Source organism: Tachypleus tridentatus, chromosome 2 (assembly GCF_004210375.1).
Source record: "Tachypleus tridentatus isolate NWPU-2018 chromosome 2, ASM421037v1, whole genome shotgun sequence".
Classification (NCBI taxonomy): Eukaryota; Metazoa; Arthropoda; class Merostomata; order Xiphosura; family Limulidae; genus Tachypleus; species Tachypleus tridentatus.
This window is the reverse complement of record NC_134826.1, coordinates 87975377-87994924: the sequence shown is the minus strand read 5'-3', so window position 1 is coordinate 87994924 and position 19548 is coordinate 87975377. Positions and strand designations below refer to the sequence as shown.

The following is a 19548-nucleotide window of genomic DNA, read 5'->3' as shown; positions in this document are numbered from 1 at the left end:
TCCAATGGTATTGTAGTGATGAAACATGAAAAAGAAAACACAGAGAAAATTAGCACTAAAATATAGTTTACGGTGTTTCTTTCTATATCATTATCAGAAGCGAGGAAGTTAACTACTTCAACTAACTACCGTAATTAGTACATAATTATCTCAACTTCTGATGTATATATATATATATATCTCACCAGCAACAAATATAGCTATTAAACCAGTTTATAGATTTATACGTGAATACGAGCGATGCTATCATTTATTATTATGAAATTTAATCACATTCGTGAGAAGTGCAACAACAACAGTCGTGTATGTGTTTCAATGTGCACGATAGTTTAGAAGTTGATGCATTTTTGAAGATATGAAAATAAACACACTTATAATGAAAATTATTGTTATGGTAGCCTGAAATACTAAGATGTAATCATAATTTAAAATTATTGTTATGGTAGCCTGAAATACTAAGATGTAATCATAATTTAAAATTATTGTTATGGTAGCCTGAAATACTAAGATGTAATCATAATTTAAAATTATTGTTATGGTAGCTTGAAATACTAAGATGTAATCATAATTTAAAATTATTGTTATGGTAGCCTGAAATACTAAGATGTAATGATAATTTAAAATTATTGTTATGGTAACCGGAAATACTAAGATGTAATCATAATTTAATTATTTCCAATTAAATATTACATTAATTGTACCTTAACACCAACATTACAGATTACAAATAGCCTAGAAATTTTATATACTTGAGAATAGAGGCCGGTTTTAGATTATATTGGTACAAAGTGATCAAGAAATGTTTACATTATGAATGATTTAACGTTTAATACGAATTAATAAAATATTGTAAATAGACATGGCGTGCCCTCTTGCGTTTGAGTTATTGGCCAAAGTTTCATCTTCAAGTAGAAATATTATTCGAAGTATAAACTGAAGGGAAAGAAACAACGTGTTATCCAAATCATGGTATCATCTGTAAACAAAGTGTTATCCCAAACACGGTACTATCTACAAACAAGGTGTTATCCAAAACATGGTGTCATCCATGAATAGCGTGTTATCCAAAACATGGTATTATCCATGAATAAGGTGTTATCCAAAACATGGTATTATCAATAAACCAGGTGTTTACTCTAAACAAAATGTTATAAAAAACATTTTCCATACAAATGTTCTCAGAAACACTTTTATTTAAAATTTGGTGGTGTTATCGGAAATAAAAAGGTGTTATTTGAATCATAATGTGACACAAAACAAGGTCCATAGTGAACACACTTAACATATATGAAAAGGAATGTGAAAGCCAAGACAACACATAATGTAACACAATTTTGGAAATATATTCACACTGCCTAACTATTTAACTCCCCCCCCCAGTGGCATAGTGGTATATCTACGGACTCACACCGCTAAAATCCGGGTTTCGATACCTGTGGTGGACAGAGAACAGATACCCCTTTTGTAGCTTTGGGCTTAATTCTGAACAAGAAAAAAAGAACTGTACAAAGATTTAGGTAAACTAATTGATAGGACGTCGCGATTAAGTAAGTTTGTAATTATGACGAAGATTGGCTATTTTAATTATTCACGGTTCTCAAATAAACATAATTATATTATTATGCATTTGCAAGTGCTCATCTGTATCATTTAATCTGTATTAATTTGATAGTACGTGCGTGCAGTTTACTTTGATTCATAATATATCTAATCACGACCAACTTAGGTATAAAAAGAAAGGGTTTTTGACCTCTTCTTTCCTCCTTAATTGTTTATTATAAACGGAAATACTACTAATAATGTTATTTCGCGACGCAAAATATTGATTAATCTTCGCATTTTCAGGGAAGTGTCCTTGAATATAATGCTAGAAGCATTTGGTGTAATTTTAATTCTTCCCTTTATTTGGTAGTTAAGGCACTCGACTCGTCATACGAGGGCTGTGCGTTCGAATCTCCGTTATGTTAATCATTCTCGCGCTTTCAGCCGTGGAGGTGTTATACTGTTTCGGTCAATCCCACTATTCGTAAAAGAGTAGCTCAAGAGTTGTCGGTGGGTGATGATGACTAGTTGCCTTCCCTCTTGTCTTACACTGTTAAATCAGGGACAGCTAGCGCATAGAGCCCTCGTGAATCTTCGCGCGAAATTCAAAATAAACCAAATAAACACTGATAAATATTTTTCACCGAGGTATTTCTCTTCAAATGGTCGTGTTTGATCACAAACAATTCGATATTAAATCACATTTGTGCTTTGATTTGGTTTGTTTTGAATTTCGCGCAAAGCTACACGAGGGCTATCTGCGCTAGCCGTCCCTAATTTAGCAGTGTTAGACTAGAGGAAAGGCAGCTAGTCATCACCACCCACCGCCAACTCCAAACGTGCTCGCCCTTTCAGCCGTGGGAGCGTTATAATGTGACAGGAATTCGAACCCGCGACCCTCAGATTACGAGTTGAGTGTCTTTACCACCTGGCCATGCCGGGCCTCACTTGTACTTAAGACATATTCAACAACATCTGTTTATACATGAATACTTTTTTAAATACTCTAGTGGTACCTAAATCTCGGTAATACAGTTTGACGTCTAGTGCAGGTGGTCTTATTTCTAACGTAGAAACTTAATGGAGAGATAGGGAGACACTTAGTCCAATGAACATCACGTATGATATAGCGATCTATTTCTTTTTAGCAGATCATTTTCGTATAATTTTTTATTAAAATAGTGGAACGAGCAATCTAACAGCCTGTCTTTTAGAGTAAGTAAGTTTGCAAAACAATTTAGAAATGTTATATTTGTTATTATTGGTACCCTGAAAGCTCTAGTTAGTAATAACTTTTGTATTATTAACAGTTCCTTAGGACTAGTTTTTGCTAGATCCAAACATGCTGGACACGAGTATATTATCACTTGTCTGATAAACTGTTTATAAATAGTGTTATAGTGTTTTCTGTGGATGTTCCTGTGTTTTTCATATCATTTACTCGTTGCCACAGATTTTGTCTTATTTCGGCTACTTGTATAATACAAGTTAATTTTGTAAAGTATGTTAAACCTAAAATTTTTGTTGACGAATTTGTATCAAGAAGAGTTGGTTCCATGTAGATACAGTTTAGGAATGTTTCTACGATCAAGAAGGGTTCCATGTAGATACAGTTTAGGAATGTGGTTACGATCAAGAAGGATTCCATGTAGATACAGTTTAGGGATGTTTCTACTATCAAGAAGGGTTCCATGTAGATACAGTTTAGGAATATTTCTACGATCAAGAAGGGTTTTATGTAGATACAGTTTAGGAATGTTTCTACTATTAAGAAGGGTTCCACGTAGATACAGTTTAGGAATATTTCTACGATCAAGAAGGGTTCCACGTAAATACAGTTTAGGAATGTTTCTACGATCAAGAAGGGTTCCACGTAGATACAGTTTAGAAAAGTTTCTACTATCAAGAAGGGTTCCATGTAGATACAGTTTAGGAATGTTTCTACGATCAAGAAGGGTTCCACGTAGATACAGTTTAGAAAAGTTTCTACTATCAAGAAGGGTTCCACGTAGATACAGTTTAGGAATATTTCTACGATCAAGAAGGGTTCCACGTAAATACAGTTTAGGAATGTTTCTACGATCAAGAAGGGTTCCACGTAGATACAGTTTAGAAAAGTTTCTACTATCAAGAAGGGTTCCATGTAGATACAGTTTAGGAAAGTTTCTACGTAATTGAAGTGATTTTTGTGAATAAAATTAATTTTAATTCTATATATCAGACGTGATGTCTACTATTTGATTTAAAACTGTTTGATGCTATTGAAGATGTTTAAGCTCTTCCAGATGACTACATTATCAGGAAACTTTATCTACAGTTAATACCGTTTAACACCATGTCGCATAGCTACATGACTGATCTACCAGGAATGTGTAACAAAGGTATTGTTACAAGTTCACTCTTTACAAACCTGGTTTCACGTACTTATGTTTTAAAGTTCAAAGTTATTTATCTCAACTGTTTCACATCGTCATACAGAAAAAAATGGTGTATTTTTTTCTATCAGTCAGGTTTGATTAATTTGAAACTAACAAAAGTACCCATCCCCAGTTTAAGCTGATGTATCAACTTAAATTATTTCATGAACTTTAAACTGGTTAATTCTGTGGCACTCTTCGTTTAACTTAGAGCTACCTACACTGGTTGTGGTGAAAATAATTGTTGAACATTTCAGTTATGCTAAGAACCACTTAACAATAACATACGGTAATTCTACATTTGTATAATTTAAGTTACGTCCCATTTTGAAATGTGAATGATAGTGTGATTAATTCGTAATATTTTAGTGTAAAAATATTCTGGTGGCGAAATAAGATTTGGTTTCAACATTATTCATGGAGGTTGTCCCGTCAGGTCAAAGATGAATGTTGAGCTTTACTGGGCGTGCAGTTTTTCAAATGGAAGACAAACACCACGGTTCGCAGATGTGGATGAGTCACGCAGAGCTGTCAGTAACTTAGCAGTGACAGACTGAAGGCAGCTAGTCAAGACCGTCTATCGCTAGTTCTTGGACTTCTCTACTTATTTTTCAACGAAAAGTAGGATTAACCGTCACATTATAAATAGACCATGGCTGAAAGAGCCACCATGTTCGGTAACAGAGAATCGATCCCGCGACCCTCAGATTACAATTCGAGCGCCCTAAACTAACCAATACGTTTTGATTTGGCCCTAACTTCCAAACCATGCCCGGTCTTCTTTCGATTTTCTTACCGTAAGCTTCCAAATCTAAAACCAAAAATCACAATTACAAAATTCAAGCAAACGGCCTTTAAGCATAAATATTTACTTCGGTCAATAAAGTTACTTAAAGTCTGTTACGTGTTGAATGATACGCACAATCTTGTTTCTGGCAGTTGTGGCAGAAGGCATTGAGAGTATGCCCATACTTGTTCAGTCGTCTAAAAACGGACTTTTGTTCACTTTAGCACACACTAAAGTCGGGATGTTCCTCGGACGAAATTAATTCGATCAGTTACGTAACGAGTCATGTAACGAGAAGAGTGTGGAAAATGGTCTGATAACAAGTTCCCTTACAGAAAAATACAAGTCACGTGCGAATGAACTTTGTTGTGTTTCTGGTATCTCGTAGAACTCGTCCATCTTGTAACACCTCTCTTTGAACTCGTCCATCTTGTAACACCTCTCTTTGAACTCGTCCATCTTGTAACACCTCTCTTTGAACTCGTTCATCTTGTAACATCTTGTAACACCTCTCTTTGAACTCGTCCATCTTGTGAACTCGTCCATCTTGTAACTCTCTCTTTGAACTCGTCCATCTTGTAACACCTCTCTTTGAACTCGTCCATCTTGTAACATCTCTCTTTGAACTCGTCCATCTTGTAACACCGCTCTTTGAACTCGTCCATCTTGTAACACCTCTCTTTGAACTCGTCCATCTTGTAACACCTCTCTTTGAACTCGTCCATCTTGTAACACCTCTCTTTGAACTCGTCCATCTTGTAACACCTCTCTTTGAACTCGTCCATCTTGTAACACCTCTCTTTGAACTCGTCCATCTTGTAACACCTCTCTTTGAACTCGTCCATCTTGTAACACCTCTCTTTGAACTCGTCCATCTTGTAACACCTCTCTTTGAACTCGTCCATCTTGTAACACCTCTCTTTGAACTCGTCCATCTTGTAACACCTCTCTTTGAACTCGTCCATCTTGTAACACCTCTCTTTGAACTCGTCCATCTTGTAACACCTCTCTTTGAACTCGTCCATCTTGTAACACCTCTCTTTGAACTCGTCCATCTTGTAACACCTCTCTTTGAACTCGTCCATCTTGTAACACCTCTCTTTGAACTCGTCCATCTTGTAACACCTCTCTTTGAACTCGTCCATCTTGTAACATCTCTCTTTGAACTCGTCCATCTTGTAACACCTCTCTTTGAACTCGTCCATCTTGTAACACCTCTCTTTGAACTCGTCCATCTTGTAACACCTCTCTTTGAACTCGTCCATCTTGTAACATCTCTCTTCGAACTCGTCCATCTTGTAACACCTCTCTTTGAACTCGTCCATCTTGTAACATCTCTTTTTAAACTGGTCCATCTTGTAACACCTCTCTTCGAACTCGTCCATCTTGTAACACCTCTCTTTGAACTCGTCCATCTTGTAACACCTCTCTTTGAACTCGTCCATCTTGTAACACCTCTCTTTGAACTCGTCCATCTTGTAACACCTCTCTTTGAACTCGTCCATCTTGTAACATCTCTCTTTGAACTCGTCCATCTTGTAACACCTCTCTTTGAACTCGTCCATCTTGTAACACCTCTCTTTGAACTCGTCCATCTTGTAACATCTCTCTTTGAACTCGTCCATCTTGTAACACCTCTCTTTGAACTCGTCCATCTTGTAACACCTCTCTTTGAACTCGTCCATCTTGTAACATCTCTCTTTGAACTCGTCCATCTTGTAACACCTCTCTCTGTTGAACTCGTCACATCTTGTGAACTCGTCCATCTTGTAACACCTCTCTTTGAACTCGTCCATCTTGTAACACCTCTCTTTGAACTCGTCCATCTTGTAACACCTCTCTTTGAACTCATTCTCTTTTACTTCTTTACAAACATATTTTCCATTTTCGATTATTTTCGCGATCTGGTTAGTTCAAACATACTCATTGTCGTTTTTTTTGTGTTCTACGATTCACGTGAACCGATCCATATCTCGACTATTTCTGTTTTCGGGGCATTAACATTGAATGAGGTTTAAACATATATAGCTTTCCTTTTATGGATATGTTAACATATTTCAGTAGTATGTTCTCAAATTGGAAAACTATTCTAAAAAAAAGAGGATCATTTTTACAGGATTGCGCCGATCAAAGAAAAGATTCGCATAAATTTTCACATTTTAAACAGACCGCCTGCTGTGTCACTGCCAATTCTGAGGACATCATACTCTATAAATCGAGTTTCGACACTTGTGATGAACAGAACACTGATATAATACATTGTGTAGCTTGGGACTTAACAAAAAAATAATAATTTTTTTTATCTCACTTCCGATATTTCGAAAATAGATTGTAAACCTGGGACATCTTTGACTATTGTCCATTTTTATGCTGGTGCATTGTATTATTATTTGAGATTGGAGACAAGCGCCCTAACCTCTTGGCCATGCCGGGCCGAGGAAACACTAATCAAATGAAAGTTCGACTCGTCCGCCCTCTATTTATAAAAAAGGAAAAACATTTGTCTTCGGCGGGTTTTAAAATAAATGCATTTCTTGGAATTATTATAACAGTTTACATCTATCGAATATTAGTGCTCAAGATTATAAACAAACATTTTTTACAACTTTTTGTTTTTCATATGAAAAAGTGACGGAGAGAAAACACTTTAAGTTATAGATAAACGACGTTAGTTTGTGTGTCGTCCCGAGAAACTTATAATAAGACTAAGAAGCAAACGAGGGTTATATCCACAATATCAGAATACGTGACGTCGGTCTCATCTGTTTGCCATTCTATCGCTTCTAATACAATTAAACAAGTACAAATATTATGTACAAAACCTCGAAGAAAGGAAGTGGATTTGTAACGGAAGACAGGCTTAAGTTAGATATGTAATTTTTTGTATATAGGTAAAAAAAACAAAGAGAGAGAGAGGGAGATTCTTTATCACGTGGTTTCTTGTTTTGGTTATTGTTTGAATTCAGCGCAACATTACACAAAAGAGTTTTTTGTTTTGATAACTTGGTGAAATACTTAGGGTATAAATAATAGAAATTAATTTAATTCCAGATACGCTTTAACAATGTCATCTTTTGAAATGTTTATATAAACAATGTTTACTATAAGTTTTTGTAAAGCTTTCATTAACGACAAAAACAACACAACTTACATACTGTTAATGATTTTGAATTCACTGGCTAAATTTGTTAGGCTTAAGATATTTAATTTATATTTTATTGTTTTGAATTTTGCGAAAAGCTCCACGCAATTTATCTGCGCAAACCGTCCCTAATTTAGCAATAAAGGACTAGAGAGAAGGTAACTCAGTCATGATCATCAATAAAAGACTAGAGAGAAGGTAACTAGTCATGATTATTCATCGCCATTTCTTGGGCTTCTCTTTTACCATCAAATTGTGTGTGTTTATGTGTGTTTTCATAGAGCAAAGCCCCATCGGTCTACCTGCTGTGTCCACCTAGGGGAATCGAGACCCTGATTTTAGCGTTGTAAATCAGTAGACTTACCGCTGTACCAGCAGGGGGATTCAACAAATAGTCTGATTAATTAACTGTAACATTGTAACGCTCCCACGGCTGAAAGGGCGAACATGTTTATTGTGAAGAGAGTTCGAGCTCTAGATCCTCAGATTGCGAGTCAAACGCCCCATAACCATCTGGCCATGCCGGGCCTTTATTATTTAAAGAATTGATGAACTAGTGAGATGGTTGGATACTTTTATGTGGCAAACGGCGAAATTGAACTGAACGTCTGGGATACTGCGGTTGGATATTAAGAGGGCAGGTGACCTTATTTGGGAATACAAGTGATATGTTACAGAGAAATGAATTACGTCACGTGATTTCATCTCGTGAAACGAGTTATGCCTCCTTATAGACACAAGGACATACTACAATAAGACGAATCGCGTCTCGAGAACTGATTTCGTGAAAAGGATGGCGTCTTGTATAGATATAAGTAACCAATTATGATGAGACGAATGGCATCTTTCGTTATATCTCTCTCGATCCCGTCTGTTGAAACGTGAGTTAACGAGACTAGTGTTATATTTTAGCGAAGCATCTGACGCCTCCAAAATTATTAGAATCTCTGAAAGAAAACTATTTGCACTTCTATAAAAGTTTATTCGAATTTTTAAGATTACATTATAACAAATTCTTAGCAGAAATGGTTGAGGTTTTTGAATAACTTAGCTCATGAACTAATAACCATAAGAAGCATGTAACACGAGTTAAAATAAGTACGACTAATTTCTATCTGCTATCTTAGTTTAATTTTTTGATTGCTTCTTTAAAGTTAAGCACAAAGCTACAGAAAGGGCTACCTGTGCTCTGCCCATCACGGGTAGCGAAACCCAGTTTCTAGCTTTGTAAGCACGGCCGGATTATTTAAGACACGATACCTAGGGCCTACGAAAACTATGGATCCATAAATAATCTTAGAAGGCCAAAAACTAATAATCATAAAAATATAAAATGGAAATTTTAATGTAAAAATTCATTACATTTTTGAGTTATACGATATATCTTTGTATATACGAATTAATTTGTGTACTCACGTTCACATAAATATACAGCCGATATTTAACTACAGTGTATTAACACACACAAACAGCAAGTATACATTATACGCATATAAATACTTAAAGTTCAAACGAAAATTTATAACTTATATATCTATAATAATTTATATAGCTTTTGGGTTAACTTATACGGCTGGTAGGGCCTAAGAAGAGAAGATGCCTAGGCCCTAAGATCGTCTTGATCGAGGCACTGGTTGTAATTCTATTAAGTTGTTGTGTTTTAAGTGATTTTTTATTTTAACGATGTCAATGAAAGAGAGACTTTTTTCTCTCTCTCTCTGTCAAACAAGAGAAGACAGTTAAATAAGAGTTATTAGCACGAAACTTAACTCGTTAACGGTTAACAGATAATTTTTTTTTCGGAAGTTATTACAATTCGATCAGTTCACAACGATCCCTACGAAATTTCTGAACTGAGTCAATCAAACTTATAGTTATAAATCTGGTGAAATTTAGATCTATTACGATTAATTTATTTTAAGATATAATCCATTCAAACATAAGTGTTGCTGTTACACAAGACACTACACTCAATGAGCTAATCGCGCTCTGCCCCCCCACGCGTATTCTGAATCTGATTTTTAGTATCGTAAGCCTAGAGACTTACAGCTGAGCCACTAGGGGAAGTTTTAAGTATGTATATATATTATAATCACCTTGTCTGTATAAATATAAGTTTTCTAGACGAAAGCTTGTCACGAGAAAAGTTCACAACCACATTGAAGTGAACAGAAATAGTAAACAAGCCTATGTATTCAAGTGTCTAATTTGTATTGATGTTTAGCACAAAACAATATGTATATATTATATATAACTTGTATATATTAATTAATTTATATAACACATTTATCGCCTAGTTTAACTTCAAGAGCAAGTGATTATGAAATAACTTTCAGTAATCATCCATACCTGTTCAACACCAAAATTGTCTGCATTCCAAGCTATTACAGGTAATCTTAAGTAACCAGAAAGTTGGAGAAAGTACTGCACCGATGCTGCATTGCTACCAAAAATATCGGCGTTGGTAAGGTACAAAACAGTGATTACGTCATTTTTTAGTAGTTCGTCGCAAAGTTTTTTGAGTATTTCGGTGGGACTCGGGTTAAGAGACATCATGATCACCTCCTTGAAGTTAATATCGTATAAGTTGTTCACTTTCAGTTGAGGCTGGCGGTCCTTTTTCAGACTTTGCAAGACCTCGTTCAGTTTCTTTTTGTAGGCTCTTTTAACACTGTCGAAGGATGAGTGTGGAAGAACTGCACCAAAATACAGGTTTTGTTTCTTCAGGTCTTGCTTCTCGTCAGTGTAGGTTTGACTAACCACCACTAAAATTGCAGCAAAAAAGAGCAGTGGAAAAACGGCTAGTGCTGTAGAGGTCATTTTTGAAGACTTGGCTAGTTTGAACTCCAGCGGACTCTTCTAGTTTGTAGGCTTTACTCTGAGCCCACACGTTTTGTTTTTTTTTTCATAAAGGATCTCACAAAAATAAACAAATAACTATCCTGTGTAATAGGAAGAAGTGTGTCGTCTTCGATGTTATCAAATCTTCGTTATGTCTCGGAAGACCTCAAAATTATCCTGCAAAAGAATATAAAATTCCGTATTTATTTTGACTGAACGAACGTCTTACTCAGTTGACGGAACTAATACGTAGCACTACTTTTTATATAAATAAATATAGACATTACGAAGATTACAGTATTGCGTTTGGAGATATTGTTGGCACATAAAAACGCCGACTGGGTGTAAACAAAATTGAGCTTTTATTTTCTTTATTGGTTTGAATGGTTTGGTTTGTTTTCAATTTTGCGCAAAGCTACACGAAGGCTATCAACGCGCTAGCCGTCCCTAATTTAGCAGTGTAAGACTAGAGGGAAGGCAGCAAGTTATCACCATCCACCGCCAACTCTTGGGCTACTATTTACCAACGAATAATGGGATAGACCATCACATTATAATGCCTCCACGGCTGAAAGCGCGGGCATGTTTGGTGTGACGGGTATTTGAACCTGCAATAATTGGATTACGAGTTGAGTACTTTAACCACCTGGTCATGCCAGACCAGTTTGAATGGAGTTATTAAAATGCTTTCAAATCAAATGTAGGTTATATTATCATTGTATAGGTCATTGGTTAGACCACATTTGGAACATTGTGTTCAGTCCTGTTCTCCTTAACTCAGAAGAGACACTGAATTATTGAAAATGTTCAAAAGACAGCTACTTAGATGATACCTGGAATGGAAAGGTTGTTATACGAGAATAGGTCAAACCTCTTTTTTTTATCTTCAAAAATAGAAGAATTAGAGGAGATCTGATTGAAATGTTGAAGATTGTTAAGGGAATCAGTAATGTTGATGCATCAGTTTTTTCATATTTCATTCTGAGAACTGTAAGACTAGGAGACATAAGTATGAACTTTAGCAAAGAAGAAGTCATATTCCGCTAAGACAGCTATATCTTCCTAAGAAGGTGGTTGGTCTTTGGAAAGGGTTGCCTTCCGATGTTGTGGGTACAGTTCATGTAATGGAGTTTAAGGGAAAGATTGATAAATATATGAATTATAAGGGATACTTTGAGATTTTGTTAAGGTTGTAGTTTAATTTATTGGATAAGACATCCTGGATGGACAAAAAGACCCCTTTCTGTTCTTTAACGTTGTTTTTCTCTAAACGAACTGAAATGTAAAAAAGTAGATCACTTGTTTAGTAATATCAGTTCCAAGTGGTGATATTTTTCATATTTGAACCACTGTTTAAATCTCACTGGTATAAAATACCCCCGCTCCTCTGCAGGATTCAAAGACCCCTCATAGTCTACAAATACCTCAACGTACTGATCAAGTCCTTCATTAACCCCAATTACTTTTACGGCTACCCCAATTGGTGTTCAAATAAAAACCCTTTTAAGACATTCACCGGTGATACCCGAGCACGAGCGCCAAGCTTGTGAGTTGAATATAAACATAATTTTAAAAATGGCGCCCACGAGATTTTGAGTGGGCCAGGAAATCAAAATGCGATTTCAGGTTCAGGTTTCATGACAAAAAAAATCAACAACACAAAATCTCGATCGAAACGCTATTTACCAGCCATTTACAATATATCGAAGGTCGTGGTAGATAACCACATATATCTTGTGTGCGAGAAGCATACATTTCTAATCAATAACCTGTGTAATATCACAATAAGAAGGATAATAAACTGTAATAAATATTTTATGTTGTCTTTGTACTATTTGCTTTAGTGATAACTGATCTACTTTGATCACATGATTTCTGTAGTAACTGGTATATATGGGTCACATGCTTTCTTTGGCCCTGGTAACTGATTCGCTCTGATCATGTGCTTTTTGTGGTAAATATTTTTGTTCACATATTTTCATTTTCTAACAGAATCAGTTGAACGCATTTCGTGTTGCTTGAGTAACCACTATGATTAACATCTAGGCTTAGTGAAACAACATTATATAAACACGCAGTAATAAACACGCACCCTCTCTACTTTCGAGGGTTTACCTCAAACTTTGTTACGCCAGGCATAATATATTTCCCGTCAATTTAAGAAATATGTTTGTTATTAGTTTCAATATTTCGTATTTTATTGAGATTGTAAGTTAGTAATAGATCTATATAGTTTCTAATTAGTCCTCGCACATTAACTTGAGACTAATTGTTAGTCGATATTGTTACATCTATGTTATCGGGCATGGCATGGCCAGGGGGTTAAGGCTATCGACTCGTAATCGAGGGGTCGCAGATTCGAATCCCCGTCACATCAAACATGCTCGCCCTCTCAGTCGTAGGAGCGTCATGCGACAGTCGATCCCACTATTCATTGGTAAAAGATTAGCCCAAGAGTTGACGGTGGGTAGTGATGACTAGCTGCCTTCCCTCTCGTCATACACTGCTAAATTAGGGACGGCTATCTTTACGCGAAATTCAAAACAAACCAAATCAAACTATGCCATCGATCCAGTAGACTGAACCAACAGAATTAAATTTAGGTTTTATTAGTTCTTAAAGTAATTTTTATTTCTTTTCATTCTTTATTACATGTAGTTGTGCAAGCGTCGTGAAAATATAAATTATAACAATGAATGTGATCATGATATCTTTCTTCAAAACGTTAAAACAAATATGTCAAAAAGGCGCTGATCAGTTATAAACATGTTTTTTATTTTCCTTTGTGATTTAACTCAAACACACGCACAAACACAAAACATTAAATATCGTTTAAAACATATAAATACTTTTGAAACATGTTTGTAGAAATCACTTTTAAAGCGATTAGAAAAAAATAAATGTTTCCGAGTAATGTTTTTGCTTCCGACGCCATCTTGCCAGAAGTCAAGTGAATGATGATGATTGGATCCTTGGTATACCTGATGTACATTGTAACAAAAACTGTGAACTTATATTGAAGACGGACGGTAATAAATATTTGTCTATCACTGGCATAATATGTAGATGTTCTACGAGACTTACATATAGAAAACACATACACACATATATATATATATAAATACATACATTTCGTTAATCTATTTGTATGTTTGTTTAATCAAGCCAATTCAATATTTGTTCATCTGTATTAGGTTCAAACTGAAAACATTATACATATATTCCATACAAATACAATAACTGGAAGAATGTTAAAACAACTTACAAGTCGTCGCCTAATTTCACGTAAAACGACTGGAGTAGCAAGTTTCAGTTATCCTGAACCAACATATTTTCCTAAATACACACTTCCAACGAAAAGAAAGAAAGCCCCTAATAATAATCCCAATGCTACAGCCATATAACTTTGGACTTGCAACACTATAAACCGGGGTTAAAACTCGGCAGAGCACAGGTGGCCCACTGTGAAGCTTTGTGCATAACCACAAACAGGCCCGGAATGGCCAGGTGGGTTAAGGCGTTTGACTCGTAATCTGAGGGTCGCGGGTTCGAATCCTTGTCGCACCAAACATGCTCGCTCTTTCAGCCGTAGGGGCGTCATAATGTAATGGTCAATCCCACTATTCGTTGGTAAAAGAGTAGACCAAGAGTTGGCGGTGGGTGATAATGACCAGCTGCCTTCCCTTTAGTCTCAAACTGCTAAATTAGGGACGGCTAGCGCAGATAGCTCTCGTGTAGCTTTGCGCGAGAATTCAAGAACAAAACAAACAAACAATCAAATCCTAGCAACCTTCACGTTTCGCGGATGGCGAATGAGACAGCTGATATTTACTGACAAGCACATATATATTAATATGCAATAGTCAAAGTAAATACATAAGAATCTGTGTAGAAGTATGTTTACCACCTCACGAAACCGTTAATATTCACAAAATAACTTCGTATTTGTTTTTTTTATTTTCAGTTCCTTTCTTTCTTGTTTGGAAGATATATTGGGTGTTTTGAAAGCAGTCTCTTTTTAAACGACTGTGTTCCAGAAACCGAAAAACATGGTGTTGTACATTTTGTTTTGTGGTTCAATCCGAAGAGAAAATACACAGCGCAGTGGCTTGTTGTAAACTGTTGGTGACCACTTTCTTAAACCATAAAGTCATCATAACACACGATATAACTGCTCGTTTCTTAGTAATCAAGCATGGACAAGTTGGTTCACACACACATCACAGTTTTCCAACTTTACTTTTTCCCTGTTTATTTGTAGTTACGCACAAAGCTACACAACGTACTATCTGTGCAGCAGCCACCACAGAAAACTGAGTCCCGGATTTTAGGACTATATGTTCGTAAATTTAAACTGATCCAGCGGTGGTGGTGGGGGACATTTTCCTGAACACAGTTGTCTGTTTTTACTCACTTGTTTGCTGTTAAGTGCAAAACTGTAGAATGGATCATCTGTGCAGTGCCCAATGGATACCGAACTAGAAATTAGAAACCTTTGGGCTTATCGCTGAACAATGGGATGGAGGGGGGGGGGAGTCGGCTGAACGATGTGTTGTGTTTAAATATGAAATACTGCACTCTTCTAGTCATAGACCAATAAATCGCTCAGATATCTATCACTCCGTCCGGAGAATGCGAACCTTTGTTAACGTAAGTGAACAGATCATCATTAGAGGGCGCTGTTGCCAGTGATCAAGGATTAGTGTTTCCCACGGTCTGATAGGCGTGGCCACAAAAGTTTCTTACTCTGTGTTGATTAAAATTCGTTTAAATAACGACCGAGCTCCTAAAAACTTTATAACAATCTTATAGTAATGTATGTAATTATTCAGATAACGTGTTGTTACTACCATTACTAACAACAACAAGCTACTAAATATTTTTGTTATTTTTTTTAGCACAAAGTGACACAAAAAACTACACGTGTTTTTTCCACTGTGAGTAATCTAATCCCAGAAGTTGGAAGTCCGTAAACATACGAGTGACCAATCAGAAAACGGAAGGTTTCATAAAATGTTACTCAACGTTTAGTTTCAGACAACATTAAATGTAATATTAATGAAAATGTCTGGTATTATAACATGTAAAGCTAACGCTGTGTTAAGAATATCCAGTCTCTTAGTAACATTATTTATATATCTCATTAAACGTTATCTGTTAAGTAAAATATTTTATTATACAAAAAAACAACACATGCCACAGGGGACTTATTAATGATAGCGTACTGTTATACTGAATTCACTTCCGGCAAAGAATTGGTATCGACTCCATGTGCATCAGTATATCCAACCGCATCAGAGTATCTTTTTGAAAAAAATGATAGAGGGTGGGGGACAGAAAGCGATTCAACTGCTGCATCCATCAGTTGTTATCAGGCCTAAATAATTAAAACATCATTACACATGTTCAAGTGCAGAACGTAAGTTGCCCTTTGAACTCTTCAGTGCAACAAGACAAATTTGTATTTTTATCTTTTCGATAGAAATCAATTTCAGAACTCAAATGATAGAACATTTTAAAGACCTTTCTAAAAGAAATTTTAGTTAAAAACTAAAATGTTTTAATTAAAAGAAATTAACATACGGTTGTTCATGTTATTGCTAGGTTACTAGCCATTTTTTACTCTAGTGGAATATCATTAGCTAAGACTAACATTTGATCTTTTAGCTACCTTGCTTAGTTAACTAGAATATCGATTTTTTCTGTTGAACTTTCTCTTCAGGAATAAATACATCATAGCCGTTCAATAAATAAGGTAATTAAAGTATTTATGGTTTTATTATTTATTTGAAAATAAAATATAAATCTGTAAAAAATTAACAGAGAATAAATCAAAATCATTAAGAAGAAACGGAAAACCTAATAATTAGAAAGTAAATATTTAAACAAAAATTAAATTTTAAATATAAGAATCGAATTACCTCTGATATTTTCAGTATCTAACATGCATACACATTTGTATATATATAATTTATTCATTACACCTACTTGTACAAACACAGTAGATGTTTGGAGGTTATTTTAATTATTAATTATTTGTATTGGTCGCAATATTTCTCAGATTAAACACTAGGCCATTCACGACTCCTCGTGGAAAGAATAACGTGACTGTGAATCCAAGAGTTTCTGATTTGCGTCTCTTTGCCGCAAAAACGCGCTTCTTGTTTTGAGGTTGTTGGAGGTAAAAGAGTGACAGCCAATCCTACTATTCGGGTGTGTGTTTCTCTTATAGCAAAGCCACTTCGGGCTATCTGCTCAGCCCACCGAGGGGAATCGAACACCTGATTTTAGCGTTGTAAATCTCGAGACATACCGCTGTACTAGCGGATGGCCCCCCTATTCGGTCAAACAAGAATAGCACCCAAGAGTTGATTGTGGATGCCGCTATCGCTTTAAAAACTAAGAAGGGTTAGGGCAGATTTTATGAAGTTCCATGTAAAAATAGGTTGACGTTGAGGTAGGTGAGGAAACGTCCAACTTTGGGTCAGTCCCTAAGTAGTTAGAAAATTACTGGCTGAACCGACAGCTTTTCTTGTTTAACAGCTTTAGTTATTACGAACTTCCTAAGATTACAGTCCCTTATGATTATGATATGTTGTAAAAGAAATAAACTTTCATCGTAGTTTTTGAAAAAGTAATATAACAGACCTGTATTTAACAGAAGATGTGGGGGGAATTGTAAGAAAAATAGATGTTCATTGTGCTTTTTCAAAAAGTAATATAACAGGCCGGTGTTTAACAGAAGATGTGGGGGGGGAGTTGTAAGAAAAATAGATGTTCATTGTGCTTTTTGGAAAAGTAATATAACAGGCCGGTATTTAACAGAAGATGTGAGGGCATTATAAGAAAGTAAAACGCTCTCAGTTAGAAACAAAACAAGTTTTTCTTATGTGTTATTAATATGAATCATAAACAAAAACTTAACAAGATTAAATTTGGTACGAATCAATTCCCGACAGAAACAACTATAATCTTAATAAAGTTAAAGGTCAAGTTGAGTGTTAGAGTAACCAAGTTGTTCTGTAATATAATAATTATGCGCATGTTCTACAAGTGTCACATGATAGCTCAGTGAGAAAAGTTCAAAGTGGTACAGCAGGGATGAAAACCAAAATCATGCTATTCTAAATACTAACTAAAATACACGTTGCGGGGTTTAAGGGCCAGCTCATGATCCATAGACGCCTCAGTGTACCGATGAAGCTCACTTTTATCCTACTTATTTTTTAGCTCCAACATACATACCTGGGTATACATAGATTGTTTGGTTTAAAACATGATACCCTTGAGATATTGCTACATTTCAATAGAACATGGTATTTTTGGAATTCCGTGAGGGGGAGCCGAAGATTTAATGCCAAACCAGTGTCTGAAAACATACAATATTCTTAGTACAAAATTACCAAGTATCGTGTTTACCAACGGTATCTACAACACTTCGAGAACTAAATCTTTTACTGAGTGTGTTATAAGATTGAAAGAAAAATTTTACTTTGCAGCACGACCACAACAGCTCAAGAATCGGCATTGGGTGATGCTAACCAGTTGTGTTTTTTTCTGGCGTATCGCTTCAAAATTAGAGACATCTTGCGTAGGTAGCCTTCAAATAGCCTTTCTCCCCAAATTTAACGAGCAGAAACGTTTTTTGTCAGTGAAAACACCGTTATTATATTTACTAGCTCTAACAAACTGTAATTACAAAGTTCTCTTTATGTTATTTTTTTAACTCGACCTTCACCGTTCACTTATGATCTCCGAAAAAGAAAATAAAAACATTTTAATCGAATTCTCTAAGTTTCATTTAGTTAATAATTTGTTTGTTTGTTTTTGAATTTCGCGCAAAGCTACACAAGGGCTATCTGCGCTAGCCGTCCCTAATTTAGCAGTGTAAGACTAGAGGGAAGGCAGCTAGTCATCACCATCCACCGCCAGCTCTTGGGCTATTCTTTTACCAACGAATAGTAGGATTAGCCACACATTATAACGCCCCCACGGCTGAAAGGGCGAGCATGTTTGTGCGACGGGGGGGTTAGTTAATAAACTTAGGTTTCTAAATGAAATGACTCACAACATTTAATTTGTATATAAAAAAAAAAACTTTGTTTGAGCCGTAAAATGATTTTGTAATTTATTCGTGGGCCATTTGCGGTGAAAGAATCATCCTTTCCTTGCAGAGAGCAGGTTCACCGAGATGAAATTGACACCAAGTCACCGATCACGCTGCTTGTTTACCCTACCTGAAAGTTCTTCCACGACAGTTTACTTAACTACAACTGGGAGGGAAACTGGAAGAACTTTTAGTTTCTGACAGAACCGAAGAGGAACCGCTCTTAGAAAACTAACACAGTGTCGTCTTCCTCAGGCGACGTCAAAAATTAGACGAGAATATAAATGGTATTTATGATACTATTATAAACTTCACAGTTTCTAATAAACAAAAGCACATCTCAATATCCAAATTGTACGTGACATAATTGACTTACATGGTTTTCTAGATATATTCAAACAATGTGAATTCCCTTTGAATATTAAGTCAGGCGGCAGAGAAAGAAAACTCGATGAGAATTACTTTACGGTCCCCCTCACGCATTACTTTATGTTGTTTGTACGAAACTGTTTGTTTGCTTATTATATGTTTATTTACCAAGTTAAAATTTCCCAGAGACACAGGAATTATTCTGTCAAACTTGAAATGTGGTCGGGCTTGGCTACACGCCTATAGTGCCCGTTCTGTGGATTCCAAAGACTCACGAAATGCAAAAATATCTACACCTTGGGGCCGGTTGTGTGCTAAGCCTGAGAGTAAAATTACACTATTT

General features: G+C 35.9%; 1 protein-coding gene across 1 annotated transcript in view; it reads right to left on the bottom strand.

Annotated features, from left to right (window-relative positions):
- Positions 1-19548, bottom strand: part of LOC143244434 (glutamate receptor ionotropic, NMDA 2B-like) — a 135882-nt gene that overhangs the window by 60419 nt on the left and 55915 nt on the right. The window contains exon 3 of the mRNA XM_076489081.1: positions 10238-10906. Within this exon, the coding sequence (XP_076345196.1) occupies positions 10238-10708 (471 nt within the window). The 5' untranslated portion in view covers positions 10709-10906. The remainder of the gene's footprint in view (positions 1-10237; positions 10907-19548) is intronic.